Here is a 15,211-nt window from a genome sequence, read left to right as displayed (position 1 = left end):
ATAAGCAAACGGTCTGCGTGGTGAGCAAGGGGATCGTTCTTTTGACACTGCCAAGGTCACTGGGTTTGTGAGTGCTGTGCCCATCGAGACTGTGCCGTGCCATTTTGAGCGCATGCCAGTCTTCGTGTTCCGTGAGGTTAGTTCCTCTCCAGTGAACTGAAATCCTTCCTGTGCCCTCTAGGTGGATGGAATAAAAACCACACAGGCACCGGTGATCTGTTTAATCTCTGTCAATCACAGCCTGATCTTTTTCACTTCAGAATGTTGAATTCATTGAATCAATAAAATCTTGGGTTAGCTTGAATAAAGGACAGACAAACAACTTGTATCTTTTTGAGATTAGTATTGATTTGTGTTACGCTAGCAGAGGTGGTGTTTGGCTGACTGTCGAGCTTTGATGAGATTTATTGTTCTGTGCTTGGCAAAGCCGATCAGCATTATGCACAAAAGCGTGATCTGCTCCTACACGCTGATCAGGACCAGAGAGCTGCCCTCTTTATGCCTGTTAAACTCAATGACTGCATTTTATTAAAGCTATAAGCCACAGGAAGCAGTGGGTTACAGTGCAATTTATAACAGCTAACGTTTGGGTTGTCATGATTCTGCCACATCATGTCATATCTTTCTTAGACTTGTGGCAGAGTCTTGGCAGGGCATCATGTTTTATGTGGAGAAAAGTATGTTATTGTCGGTTCTGACATAACATGCGCTCTCTCCGGTCTCGCCCCTCTCGTTTCCTTGTAAGCTTCCCGCATGTGTCTCATTACCCCCACCTGTCCATTGTTATCCCTCTTGTTAGTCTCCCTTTTAAGATGCCCTTGTGTCTATTGTCCTGTGCTAGTGATGTTTGCTCGTGTCCTTCCCATGTGCCTTGCTCTGTTTGATGTACCTTGCCCCGTATAACCTTCCCCTGATAACTGTTTCTTTTACTTTTGCCCCCTCGTGGGAAGTCTTCTTTTTCTGGATTAGCTTGCCCCGGACTTTACCTTGCCCTGTGTCTTTAAATTGAGTGTCGGTTAGTCTTGTCATATTTGTCTAGTAAGTGAGTTTAGTTATCCTGTTAACAGACTGTTCCGCATGCTTCTTCAAACGCTCTCACAGATGTTTGATATCACATGCTGATCGGTGTGCGCAGCGAAAAATAAAGTAGAACATGACGGTTACTGAACTGTCTCTCCCTTACAGATATGAATTAAAAGCCACTGATACAATGAAAAAAGTCAGAATCTGTGTTTCACGTTGGGGTTGCTAGCTGCTTATTAAATTAAATTGTATATGGTGAAATTAAGAGCTGATAATAATGGTAATAATAGTTTACTATGTTCTATGATACTGATATCATTCTATATCCATATAATTAATAAGTCTGGTAAATGAAAATCAATTAAGGATTTATAATCACTGTGTGTGGATGACTGTGCTCGTCAACCACCAACAAAGACCGATTTTGACCCAGGAAAAACTCTTATTTGTTATGCCATCCAGCGCTAGTAACACCCACTACAACCAACAACACAGCGGCCCCATTATAACTCTGTTAGCACAGCCTGAGAATCCAATCAAACACAATATAACAAATAATCAATGTATTTTACGTGCCGTGTCTAGACTTGATAGTTTGCTATGCAGATACACAATATTAGATAGAGGGTATCGATCATCACTGGATAAACTGGCTTAAAGGAGCCTGAAGGAGCCAGGATCAGTGTGTATGAGCCCTGGGCATAGTGCCATCCACCTGGCACTGCCCCCACTGAGAGAGTGGCAACAACACAGACCTGCTGTCTCTCAACACAATGCACCTGATCGTGGTGGGTTGCCAGGAGACAGCTTTGTCTACCCAGCCTTCACTTACTGCTCTTGTGAAGGTCAGCGCCTGACCCAGCACAGAAAAAGAGAGGGAGTACGAGAGAGTGATTCAGAGAGAGAGAAGGGTCTGATAATTGACAACACCATTACACTAGAGAGAGAATCCTGCTAAATTGTTTCCGTACAGAGCGTAGGAGGCTGGTGTTTTTTGTTTGCAAATGCAATTTTGGGAGTATAACTACCTTTATTTACACATTAATGCACTCTTTTATCAATAATTGTTTTCTCCCAAGTCAAAACTGGCTGCAAAGCATCCAAAACCATTCTTCAGTACTTCTTTATTTGTGACTAAATCTCGCATTCTTTTAATATTACGGTGACACATTCTTGGCCGTCCAAGCAGAAGCGGCTCAATGAGCAGACAGCTAGCTGTGATACATGATGCTTGAGCATAACTCACATTTAGTCGGACGTTCTAACTTCCGTCTCCCTTGTTTCTTGCGAGGTAGAGTTGGCAGTGCGTCCTCTTCCAACTTTTCAGAATTCGGCTTGTCCCCGCCGATGGCAAACCCATTCTCAGCGGATGGGCTCAGGCTCGAATGGGAGGAGGACTCGGGCCGACAGCCTGACTGGTGAGAGAGCCCGTTTTCCGCAGCATTCTTGTCATGCGTGGGGTGGCAACCTGCCTGAGACTTGTTCTCGTGCCTTTCGACATCTCCGTTGTGAGACTGCAATGAGGTCTGGAGCTCCACCCCTTTGTGCTGACTGGCCCCGCCCACTGGCCCGTAGCCCTGCAAATTACATAATCAGATTGGACGGTCATGCATCTTTAACATTATTGTTATATAATACAAGCTCTCTGCATTTAAATTAAAGTGTAATCCTTTTTAATCCTTTTTACTATACCCGTGTAAACATGCCAAAACATATAAAGATGTCTTTGCTACAGATTCCAGGGGTAGACCATTAAGTAACGAAAACATACTAAACAGATGTCATCATCTTTTTATCAAAATACTATAACAAAAACACATTATATATTTAACTCCACATTGTTAAAAAAAACAGTCAGTCAGGAAGTGAGTCAGCTGTCAATTCAACAACTTCTCTAACAGGGTTATATAATACAGTACACAACACACAATTTGTGACACATTTAACAAACTATGAAGGCCGAGTCTATAGCTTGCTTAGTATAAACATGGGCTGCGTATGGGCTGAAATCACTGTGACAGTAGGTACTGATCTACTATCAAGCGTACAAACAGTATGTTTTATATAGTATGTGTTGGTCCAGACTTACTACATCCGCCATGTTTTCATTCTCATGTACCCATATGCTCTATGCCCTATGTTAAAGGTCAAATGTGTACTTTTTTTGAGGGTCTATTGACAGAAATGCAATTTATTATACGTAACTATGTTTTCGGAGGTGGGTAAAGAAATCCTGCTCTACTGAGTGCGGAATACGTGTGGTGAGCAGGGCGGGATGAGAGCCGTGAGGGAAAGGTGTGAGGTCGGTCACGTGAGTGATCTCTCACGGAGGAGCTCCGGAAGCATAAGAGAGGAGCGATATCTGGGAAATGCAAGAGAGGACCAGGCCTGGACTTTATGTTTTGTTTTATTATGTTTGTATGGCCGGCCGTCGACCGTGAGGGAGCATTTTAAGTTTGTTTAATTGTATGTTTATTAAATTAAAGATTGTTTTCGTTCACTGGTTCCCGCCTCCTTCCTTCCTTTTATGGATCTTTGTTACAATACGTTATCTCCTTCAGCAAAGAAGCGAAAACGTGATGACATATTAGTCCTTCTACAGCTTCCACCAAAGTCCTGATCTCACTTCCTCTGTCGCATAAATCACTTATCTTAAAGGGATACTTTACTAGCAACTAAAAATGTCACCATGTTTTACTCACCCTCAAGGCATCCTAAAGAATGCGGGTGAACCAGAGGCTTGTTTTTCCGGCAAATGACGGTGACAAAATCTCCTGCCAGAGTAGACACTAACCAATTGGAACAAAACGAAAATGCAGCATACGTCACCGGAACGTCACTCTGGAACGCCTCTGGTTCAAGCGCATTGGAGAGATGACGGAATCTAGACATCAACGTGAATAACGCTGTCAAAATGGATATTTCTCTTAAAAAAACGCATCGATTCACTTCGGAAGACCTTTGTTAAGACCATGGAGCCTTGCCGAGCAGTGCTTTGATCGATCACGCCCATTCACTCCCATTCTACCGCTTGGAAGTCAAATGTAGATCTACACACGCGTCCTCTGTTACTATGTAAACAAACCAGTGTCCCTAAACCTTTAAGATTGTTCATTGGACGTGAAAGATACGCTTTTCTTATTAACCACACCAGTCTTTCATATTATTATGCACATATTTACACACATATCCTCCATCTCTCACGTATGGGTGATAACAACGCTGTCAATATTCAACTCCTACGCTTTGTCTTTACATCCTGTCCAGCATGATGTTAATCTGCACATCAAACATATATCACTCCTCGCATCCAAACACCTGCTTAGCATGTGTGAGGAATGCTGTGCCGACGTGAATCGAAGACAGATAGACTCGGAGCCCGGGGAGATTAGAAGTGTCAGCCTGACGATGGCATTCTTTACTTCAGAGCAGCAGCTGCTCCCTCGCTGCCTCGGGATGTCAAAGCCGCTCTCGTGAAGTAGAAAGCAAAAGGTGATATGACGTAACGTTACTCGTCTCCAGTGAGCCAAGTGGCTTCAGGAAAGATGTTACGTCTTATGAAACAGATGCTGAGTTGTTCTCAATGAGGAGTTGAGCTTTTATTATGTCACAAGTTTAAATGTGTTAAGATGTTGTGAGGCATACATTTGATGGTCTGAATTGTCAAAGCAGGCCTGTGGAAATTCTGACTAAAAACAGGGTCACTGTACCGTGCTGCTCTCAAATGTTGGTTTCTGGGTTTCTACTTTCTATACTGTTTATTTTTTCCATTCACCTCATATTTCATTTTGAAGAGGGAAGGCGGTATGGGAGGACTGTTATCCGTTCATTTGATGGGAGCTGGTTTGGCGGTGTGCGAGAAACTTTTTCTTGACCCCTGAAGCTTGTAGCTTTTGAGGAAAATATGGGTGCCACCATATGCAGTGCATTAAAGGGACAGTTCACCCATTCTGTCATGAATAACTCACCTTTTAGTTGTTTCAAACCTGTATAAACGTCTTTGTTTAGTAGAACACAAAGAAATATAATTGGAAAAATGGCTTGCACCATTGACTACCATAGTAGAAAAACAAGATTGTGTAACTTTTTGCTCTGTTGACGATGTAGGAAAGCAAAGAGTTCTGGGGCAGTTTTGACTGCCATTTTAAGTTTTCCTACTATGATAGTCAATGGTGCCCCAGAACTGTTTGCTTTCCTATCTTCAATAGTTGCTAACATTCTTCCAAATATATTTTTTTGAAGACATTTATACAGTTTTGGAACAACATGGGAGTAATTCATGACATAAATGTCCAATGATGAAATGAGGAAATCTTCCAATTGTGCAGCTTTTTGAGAAGAAAAGTGCTTTCTATACATTTCATCCTGTGTGGATGAAAAAAAACCGTCATCGAAACCTGAAGCTACGTTCACACCGCCATCGACTAGCAACAACATAATCTCATTCATTTCCATGGGAGCTTGTCGACTTACAAGAGCGACTGTGATTTTCACATGGCTTGTTTTAAAGCATATTAAAAACACAACAAAAACATGTTAACAACATTAAAAACTACATTTTTACCACAGGGAGACTGTAGAACCTGCCCAGAACACAATGGCATAGCAATGCCCCGACAACACGTGTTTTGCACGGACAAGCATCACTCAAACGTAATCCACTTTTTTTATTCAATCGAATACAGAAATGACCGGAAAACCATGAAACAAAGCTTTGGCAGCAGTCCAGTTTTCGAAACAATGTGGTGTGCTTTGATATTAGCACCTTCCTGAAGTGACCCAGAAACATATCCCTCCATATGTGTCCTGAAATCTGTTGCACAGAAGATTAGTAACACAAATGGTGAAGAAAAGAAGGAAGGCTCAGCTTTGAATGTCCAAATGCTATGTGTAAAAATAGCATATGAACTCAAAACAATGCGTTTATCAGATCAGGATGAAAAAAAGAACACGCGGAATGAGAGAGCGCTTCCGGTCATCACTCAAGAAGCATGACGGCCTCACAATTCACAAACATTTCAAGGAGGCAGTCGAACACAGAGCGCTGACAAAACTCTCCACATCAGCAATCGCCGCCTCTATGAGAAATGACAAAGTGTCAAACATTATTCTAGCTGTCTTCACGTGGGTTACATTTCACAGAGTAAGACATCCCTCACCTCGCAGGACGGCAAGAACCTGTTGAAGGAACGGGATAGAGGGGATAATACAATCATCAAGCCCCCAGGGGAAGGAGGAGAGGATGTGGGGGAAACTCAACATCCACATGCCCTGACATGGCCTCTCTGGATTAATTATGCAAGAGGAGGGATTATGTTCAAACACAGAAATAAAGGATCCGGGGGGGGGGGATATTTACCAGGAACTGTACGAGGAAAGTAACTGACTTACCAATGGGGCGGTTTGTCAGAAAGGTGCAAGTTGTTAGAGAAGTAAACAATTGAAAGTTGAAGAGCTCTAAATTGTGTTAGTGTTTAAACACAATGTCGTAGAAGTGGAAATCAACTGAAACATTTGTTAGCTATTACAAAAACATAATATCTACTACAGAATTTTAACTTATTTTTTACATTTCAACTCATTAGGGTTGAAACATGCTAAACTTTGGGAACACCGCTGCGATTGTCAGTGTGACTTTTTTCTCAGTTGTCCAATGACAGCGCAGGAGGGGCGGGACAATTCCACATCAACCAACCGGCACATTCCACTTTACAAACATTTTTTTGCCATAAATCATTATTATTAGTCACCTTTTATGTCTGACAGTTGTTACTAGGTTTTGTAAATATCTAACCAATGAAAAGTATTAAAAAGTGCAACACAATATTTAATCGTTTAACAAGTACATGTTTTTTTTTCATTTCCTGAAAACCTTGGACATCCGAGGTTTCAGGAGGTCAAGGTCTGTGTACAGCGACTGAAAACAATGCAGTTTATGAGTTATTATTTCTATCTCCAAATATTCATTCTGTTCCATATTCGAGGGTGACATGGGAGTGGATTTTCAAACCTCTCCCGTCCCATTCCCACAAAAACTGGGATAAAATCCCATCCCGTCCCCTCCCACTCCTGTGTTGAGTTTATTTATTAACCTGCTCTTGGTGCCTTTGGTGGTATAAGCAGCGCTCGTTGAGCAGAAAGGGTTCAAATGAAGCATGTTTGCCGCTAAATAAATATATTAGAGGATATGGTAGCAAGATCATCAACATAAATGCGCCCACTCCTGCTGACATTTTTTCCTGTCCCATATATATTATAAGTGATTTCCTTTCCCATCCCGAGGTCACAGGAATTCTTATTCTTATCAGCCTCAATTCCATATAGCCCAGGCTATCACAATATTCATTTTTGTTGACTTAAAATTAACCATGCAAAGTCAATGGGGACAAATTTTGAAGTGATCTACTCCTAACTATTTGTGAATTTAGATAACAACACATTTCTTCCCCATCATAGCAACCAAAGAATTTCAACTGAAAAACGCTGTCAAGCACCCAAAGCTGGCCTTTTCAATCGCTTAAAAACACTTTGGTGGACACACAGCCTATCACCGCGTCTACACCTGACTTGGCGCAACGCGGCAAGAGACTATAGAACACATTACAATCCATTATAATTTAAAATTTTGTCCACACTGGACAATCCCATTAGAACAAGCTGTGTGTCTCACACGGTGAAGACACGGTGTAATGGTTCTATCGAATTTTGGCCTGTTAGTTTCTTCTCCAAATGAAAATCACAGCTTTGATCTCATGCAAAAGTAAGTGCACATCTCTATCTTACAAGCTGCATGATTAACCATATTATTTCAATAACATATCATTCATGTCCATGCCACAAACGATAAGAAACAATTTACGAGGTATCTCAACTAGACTGATGTCATTAACATCCAATCAGTATCTTCTAATTCTGATCAATTACAAATGAGTAGCCTAGTGTCCCTCGGCCTGTAATATTCCCAGCAGTCACATGTTTGTCTGTTTAATTGTTACCCGCCAGTTGCAAAACTAGCGCCTGGTGGATAGACGAAAATAAAACGAATCCCCGGAGAAGTCAGGTGTTTTGTGGTTAGGTTGAGTGTTGAGAGCTTAGTTACTAGAATACTCACGGGGAGGTGCTTGCGTTTGCGGTTGGGCCGTCCAACCTTCCGGACAGGAGTGAAGTGAGGGGGCATCTCATCAATAATGACTGTGTCCATTCTAGAGCTCTCATTCTAAACAGATAAAAACACGCAGGATTACCATCACTGTTTAACTAGACTTCTTACTACCTCCTCCAAAACACTTGGTGTACGATGTGGTTTCATCTAGTTTATGCTAATAATGTGGATGAATCAGTGTAGACAGTGTGTGTGTGTCTGTGTGCGTTTACACATTTTTGAAGGAATTACATTTTTATTATAAATATTTAAATTTTTGCATGCATTTCATTTGCTACTGCTTTTTGAAATATCACAAATGTGCTTATGCAAAATGCATATTGTAATCGTTTGGCAAAAAAACTAAATGATTTTAATACTTTGAAAAAGTATATGACTCAAAGTTTTATGTCGATACAAAGCAGAGAGTGGAAAGATCTGAAATGTGCATGTCGCATATGGCATTATTTAGCAAATTATTGCATATCACATTTTTCTTACATATATTTTGTAGCCCTATTGGTAAATTGTACTACGTACATATCAGCCTTAAATCAGCTGATATCTTTTGATATCTGTATCAGCCACTGAAACCCGTAAGAGTGGACCGCTTCTGCTTTAATGTCCTTTGATGTTCTTGATGTAGCCGAAGTCTAAAAAGCATCTGTTTCAAGTTTATTTGTAGTGTACGTTTTGCTTTCCTAACCTTTCCAGATCAAATACGCCAACGCACTCCAATGCTTAATTGAGAATTCTACATTTCTCTTTCCGTCCTGCGTTTTCACAACAAGTTTGTTTAGATAATGAGAAAAGCCAGCGTTTGAATGGCATCTTCTATTTAGTGGGTATGAAGGAAGGGGTGCTAGAAGCGAGAACACTCGGGGCTCCTCTTGACACAATTACAAAGACATTCATTGGCTCTTTCTCTGCCCTTCTTCACTTCGCTTTTGTTTAACACAACCGTGTCTACCCTCCTCGACAATAGCCACTCTTTGGCCAGCCAAGCACCCTAGGGTGGACGGGGAGAAAAGATGATCCCAATGAAGCGGCTGTAGTGAATAAAACCACCGACTCTAAATCAGAATGCTAATGAGAATAGTGTCTCTGTCTGCCATGACTACATCAAAGTCCAGCATGGCCGAAAGATGGTGGCACATTTCTGGGATTCCTGATTGTGGGGGATAAAGTTTATATGACGCTCAAAACACAGTGAGGACACTGAGTATAAGACATCAGCCTATTACGATAATAATGTCAATTATATTACAGAAATTCTGTGTATACTTATAAGGTTTCCCCTCACGGATAATCTGAGTACATTTTCCCATTAAAAAATCCTGCCAGCCTCGCGCACAACGTTTTCATTACGTTACAATTAAACCAACAAAATGTTTAAACAAACAAAAACAAAGGGCACGCACAGAAATCTGTGTAGCCTTGCGTGAACTCGGTAACACAGTCTACATCTTTGCTCTATTTCTGTCGGCAGCCGGTTATTTAAGGCAAGGGCTGTTGCCAAGCAACAGGACTACGAGCGTAGCACGAGTCCATGGGTGCAGGGGCGGAGAAGAATGAATTCCCCTGTAAATCAAACATTTGGCAACCCGTCCTAACCCAGGCCAACACCCACGTCACTACACACTCGAACCAAACGCAGAACACACTATCTCTACAGACCGGGTGGATAACAATTCGCTCACGTTTGCTAACCGTGCTCACTGGAGCTTCTTTGCGCTGTTTTCTGATAGCGTCATAAGACAATGTGGAAATGACTCACTGCAATTCATAGATATATTGAATTAAATAATGTTCGAAAATGACTTAATGTTTATTCTCGTGAATGAAAAAACCTTTAACAGACACCAGTTTTGTAGAGGATGTTATATTTCACCTGTTGTAATTTCACAAAACGGCTTCTACGGGGCAGAGGAATACAATTTAAATCCAGAGCAATTTACACTGGATTCAATACATGAATTTCATGGGAATCGAACCCGTGGCGTTTGCACTGCGGGCATCATTGAGATTCACAAGGCATTGCGTGGTCTACATTCAAGATTTTATTGATCAAAACTAGGGCTATCAAACGATACATCGTAAATAATTACGTCCAGAATACATTTACATAATGTTCTGTATGAATGTGTACTGTGCATATAAATTTTGTATTTACACATATACATATTTAGATATGAAATATTTACATATATTTATTTATATTTACCAATAATTTAAGTTATATAAAAAAATTATAAATATAATTTTTTCTTAAACATATGCATGTATGTGAATGTTTTTATGAATACAAAATGATTATGCCCAGTACACAGACATATATTATGTGAACACAAACTTTTATTCTGGATGTGATTAATCCTAATTAATTATTTGACGCCCCTACAAACACACTGTTAGTCTTGGAAAGTGCTTCCAAACCCACAACATTTTACTGCCACACAAAAACAGTGATGTGGTTATATGCCTTTTTTGGTCAGTCTGTGGGAATATATCCACAGCGATCGGGGACTCATTAACCTCTTACCATTTGATTCCCATTTGTGTCACAGTTGAAGTCGGAGCTCTTGAATGCAGGGGCGGCAGTGACTGTGTTGGACGGCATCGCCGAAAAAATTGTAATGCAAAAGTCAAAGGATCGAAACAAAAAAATGGAGAAAATGACGACCCGCCTTCTTTAGGATCCCCTGTGGAAAGGAAGATTGGAATCAGAGGAAACAGCACCACAATCAAAACACAACATTTCTGTTAAATAGAGATATAAGATAAGATCAGAAATATGTTGTAATCATTACTAAAGGGGTATTTGGCTTAAAAATACACATAAGAAGATATTCCAAGAAATGTTTCAGTGTTTTTGTGTCTATACAACGGAAGTCAATGGGGCCCCAGTGTCGCTGGGGCACCAGTGTTCTTCAAAACATCTTCTTTTGTGTTCTGCAGAAAACCAAAAGTCATGCTGGAACAACATGAGGAAAATGAATAAAATAATATTTATATGAATACACTTAACTCGTATTAATTATATAATATTAATACGCTTAGTATATCATGTCGCCGCTCTTTCAGATTGCCTTTTTTTCATATAATCAATTTTTCTAAGTCAGAATAATACAGCACACACCAGAAAGAAAGATTAAAGGAAAATAACTTAAAAGGTCCCATAGTTCACTGGTGGCGTCACGCCCTGTTTTGCTTTCATAGATACCTGGGGCAAATCTAGGGGCCAGCAGCTGCGGCTTAGGTTTGTTCAAATACCCTCAAAAGTGTTAAGTTAATGTTAAACGTTTGCTCTCAAACTTCCAAAAAGTTTGCCAAAGTCTTCATTTAAAGCCTAACATCTGACAAGCGGGTCTATAGGTGAACCACTGGCCTATAAACCAGTGTGAAGTTGACATACTTTCTGATCTGACGAACTCGGATCTAACTTTTCTTACTTCACTCCATATTTTCGTACTTTCCCATACCCGATGCACACACTCCCCGAGTGCTACACAAATACCCTTCACTGGGCTGAAACATGAACTCCTCTATGCTTTATGGTATTTCCTATGTTCTCCCCGTGAGCGGTTTTAAAGGGATCAGTACGTTATATATCCGCACTCCCATGCATGTGTGCTTCAGTGTGCTTGTTTGAACAATGAGGACACCAATGTCCCATGATATTAGCTTAAGAGGTCAATAAATTAGGCGACTCTAGAATTAACCCTTGATAAATATTACCATGGTAACCACACTTTCTGCCAAAATCCCGTGGTTACTATTACAATTGTTGGTGACTAAAATAAACTGTGGTAACTAGTGTCGTTAAAACCTCACCAAAACGCATTTGGTCCTATTTAAACACTTGTGTTTAATGTAAAACAATAACTGTTACTATGGCTTTTGGCAGAAATCGTGGTCAATTATAGCGAAGCGTCATTACTATTCTATAAGCCCTCGGGACCTCATGTGTCACAGGTAACCAATCAGAAGGTGTAAACGGATCACATGCGACTGTCATACTCTTTAAATGCATAAAACTCTTTACATCATCCGCCTACACGGATTATTCAGACACATGTGACTATAATGTCCACAAGGCCAAAGTGGTTTCTAAACAGACATAACAGTGCGTAATAAGTTGCCTACCTAGACAGCTTTCCGGGGCATCACGAGCGCGTTATAAACCTTCCTAATGCGCATATACGATGCCGGAAAATATGCTGTCTTTTAAGGCGGCTCGCTAACTCAGACGTTAAAACACAGCCGTTGTTTCAAAGCGACGCGCTGCAATTGAACGGACGTCAAGTTCAAGAGCAAATCGCGGCGCAATAATCGCACATCTGCATGAGCAGGAAAAACCAATGCCCCCCCCCCCTCCATATCTGAAAGCTCCTCGTGTACAGCGCCGAACCTCGCGGCGGAGATTCGTCTCGATGACGACTTTAGGTTTTAGACAAGTTGATCGCAACGGTAACGTTTAATTACCCGCTTCGCCAAGTTCCAGGCCTGACCCCCTTTTTTGTTTTCGCTGACTCCCGGATCCTCCTTCTGCTTTGCTCTACCCGTCCTCCACCACCTCCCAAGCCGGCCAGCTCTCCTCCAGATGCTCAGCTCGCACTGACTGCAGAGGCCGGCGCTCCGGCGGTAGCTCCGCGGCGGTCCTAGAGGCAGTCGGGTTCTGCGTGTGCGCGTGTTACGTTTGACAGAGAGAGACCGTTCACAATCTCCCTTAAGACTTTCGGTGGGGTTAAAGGTTTTCTATTTTAAGGAATATTCATTTTAAGCACATTTTTATGTACCGCACATGTTTTGTTTTACACGGTTAAGTTAACAGAAGGTTTGGAAGGGTGCTAAGGCCGGGGCTACACTTCATTCAAGACAAACTCAAGATTCGGTAACTAACTACATCATGCTATACAATACGTGATATGAGAATCCATAACACTTGTAAAATCTATTCAAGTTTTATAAAGAAAAAAAACATATATCCCCTACTGGCATCTTCGGTTGGGAAATGAGCGATGCCTGGTTGTTCCATCACAGCCAGGCACCAAAAACTTTTACTCATGTGGTTCCCTGGTGGGATGAGCTGTCAGCCTCCTCCTGAACTGCAGCATCCTTCAAAACGTTCAAAAAACAGGTCAAAACATACCTGTTACGCATTTATTTGACTAACCAACTGTCTAAATCGTATTGTTCATTCTCTCCCTTGCTTGCTCCAGCTTTAATCCTCCTTGTGGCATGGCCTTGTAAACTAACGGTACTGTTTAGCGTGTTGACAAAATGTTTATATGCTCTCCTTGTAAAAGAATGAATGGACATTTTCTGGCAAAAAAAGCATTGCTGCCCATCTCGTGAGTCTCTGCTATCTGCATCAACCTAAAACTATGACTTACATAACTTTAGGAAAGTAATTCAGTTATTGCAGACCATTGCATTATGCACAACACAATAATGATTCATTTAGATATATTGCAGACCTATTATATAAAGTTAGTTGGTAATGTAAAGTAGCTTATGTTAAACTTGACAGTTAGTGTTTGATATGTTATACAAATTATTGCTAAAAGAGCACCGGCCATTTTATTAGGTACACCTTGCAGAGCTTATTTTACCTTGAGGACTGCCTCTTCTTGTCAAAAATTCAAGTGCAGAGAGGAAAATCGCTTAAAGATTGTCCATATTTGAGATTTTAGACATATTTTCATAATAGCATGATAGCACCAAACAGCCAAGAGCCACCTGACTGACATGAAAGTGATCAGAGTCGCTTTGCTTTACATGCGGTTTAGGGGATAGATTGGCTTTGGGAGATATATTTAACCACGAAAATAAGATGAACTTCAACAATAAAAAATGTCACTGAAAAAAAAGATGTCCTTTAAGGACAGTAGGTTACATTGAAAACAGTTTGCTTTAACAGAAAGTTCACTGATCTTTTTTTAAGTATTTGCTTGAGAATGGTCTGTGGGAAGTCCTGGACTGTCCCATCTGAGAATGAGACTACAGTAGTAAACAAATGTGTCCTCACGCAAGCCCTAATAGCGAAGAACTCTACTTGCGGTGCAGACATTTGAGAATGAAGGCAGCACGCTTAGTCTGTTTTTCCTCTCCGTCAGGCATGAAAGAACATGAAATTTATGAAAGGTACAATGTTCATGGTTGTCAACAGCTTTAAGTCAAATAGCCCATTAGCTCTTACATTAACTCCCCCAGTAGATAAACCTAGGTGGTCAAAGGGCCCCCTTACAAAGACCACTCATCAAAGGGTCCGGGATAACAAATTACCCGACAAACCCACGGCTTTCTCACACATACACACACATTGCACCCTTTAAATCTTTCTCATGTTTTAACCTTTAATAGTTTACAAAAAAGACAGCAGTGACAAAAACTCAAATATAGACATTACAGTAAATGATTGTATACAGCAGTAAAACATTGAAATAAAATCATTATGAATTAAACAGCGTAGCTTAATCTGATAGTTTTGGTTACACAAGTGTCATTAAAACATAATGGTTTTTTTAAAAAGGGGATTCACCCAAAAAAGAAAATTCTCTCGTTCAAGCCTTTCTTTAATTTAAGATGAGGGGGGGAAACCCCCACCTATCGAACGTGGGTTGGAGTGAGTTCAATATTTATTTTGGGGTGAGCTATCCCTTTAAAATTCCTTTGACTAACACAGGAGGTCCACTTTTGGAGGCCCAGCTGTAACATATAAATTTGCAATGATGCTTGAAATTGATTTCAAGCAGGTTTCCCTCTCCTTAAGCTGTATAGTGTTTCAACCGTTTAAGGCACCCCGTTATTAGTGAGCCTCTCTGTGGACTGCTTCAGTAAATTCATAATCAATAAAACGTGGTTTAACACACACAAATACACAGAACAGAGACCTAAAGGACACACTACAGATTGGCAAACAGTTTGGCACAACTTTTAAAGGCAGAACAATAACTTTTTTTAAAGATCACATAAGGACTGCATTCCGACTAAGTCACGTACTAAAACTCCTATCTAAGGGCTGACTTGCACATGTGCAGCATA

General features: G+C 40.8%; 1 protein-coding gene across 2 annotated transcripts in view; it reads right to left on the bottom strand.

The window, feature by feature from the left end:
- dnmt3ab (DNA (cytosine-5-)-methyltransferase 3 alpha b) overlaps nucleotides 1-12,796 on the bottom strand; it is a 38,460-nt gene extending 25,664 nt beyond the window's left edge. The window contains exons 1-4 of one of the 2 annotated variants that reach the window (XM_079459132.1): nucleotides 12,650-12,796; nucleotides 10,707-10,866; nucleotides 8,135-8,239; nucleotides 2,270-2,600 (exon numbers count right to left, since the gene is read on the bottom strand). In XM_079459132.1, coding sequence (XP_079315258.1) covers nucleotides 2,270-2,600; nucleotides 8,135-8,239; nucleotides 10,707-10,784 — 514 coding nt within the window. In that variant the 5' untranslated portion in view covers nucleotides 10,785-10,866; nucleotides 12,650-12,796. The remainder of the gene's footprint in view (nucleotides 1-2,269; nucleotides 2,601-8,134; nucleotides 8,240-10,706; nucleotides 10,867-12,649) is intronic. The other variant, XM_079459133.1, reaches the window with a different exon arrangement.
- Nucleotides 12,797-15,211: the final 2,415 nt, after the last annotated feature.

This window comes from Barbatula barbatula (genome assembly GCF_947034865.1).
Source record: "Barbatula barbatula genome assembly, chromosome: 6".
NCBI lineage: Eukaryota > Metazoa > Chordata > Actinopteri > Cypriniformes > Nemacheilidae > Barbatula > Barbatula barbatula.
This window is presented reverse-complemented; position numbering and strand designations above follow the sequence as displayed.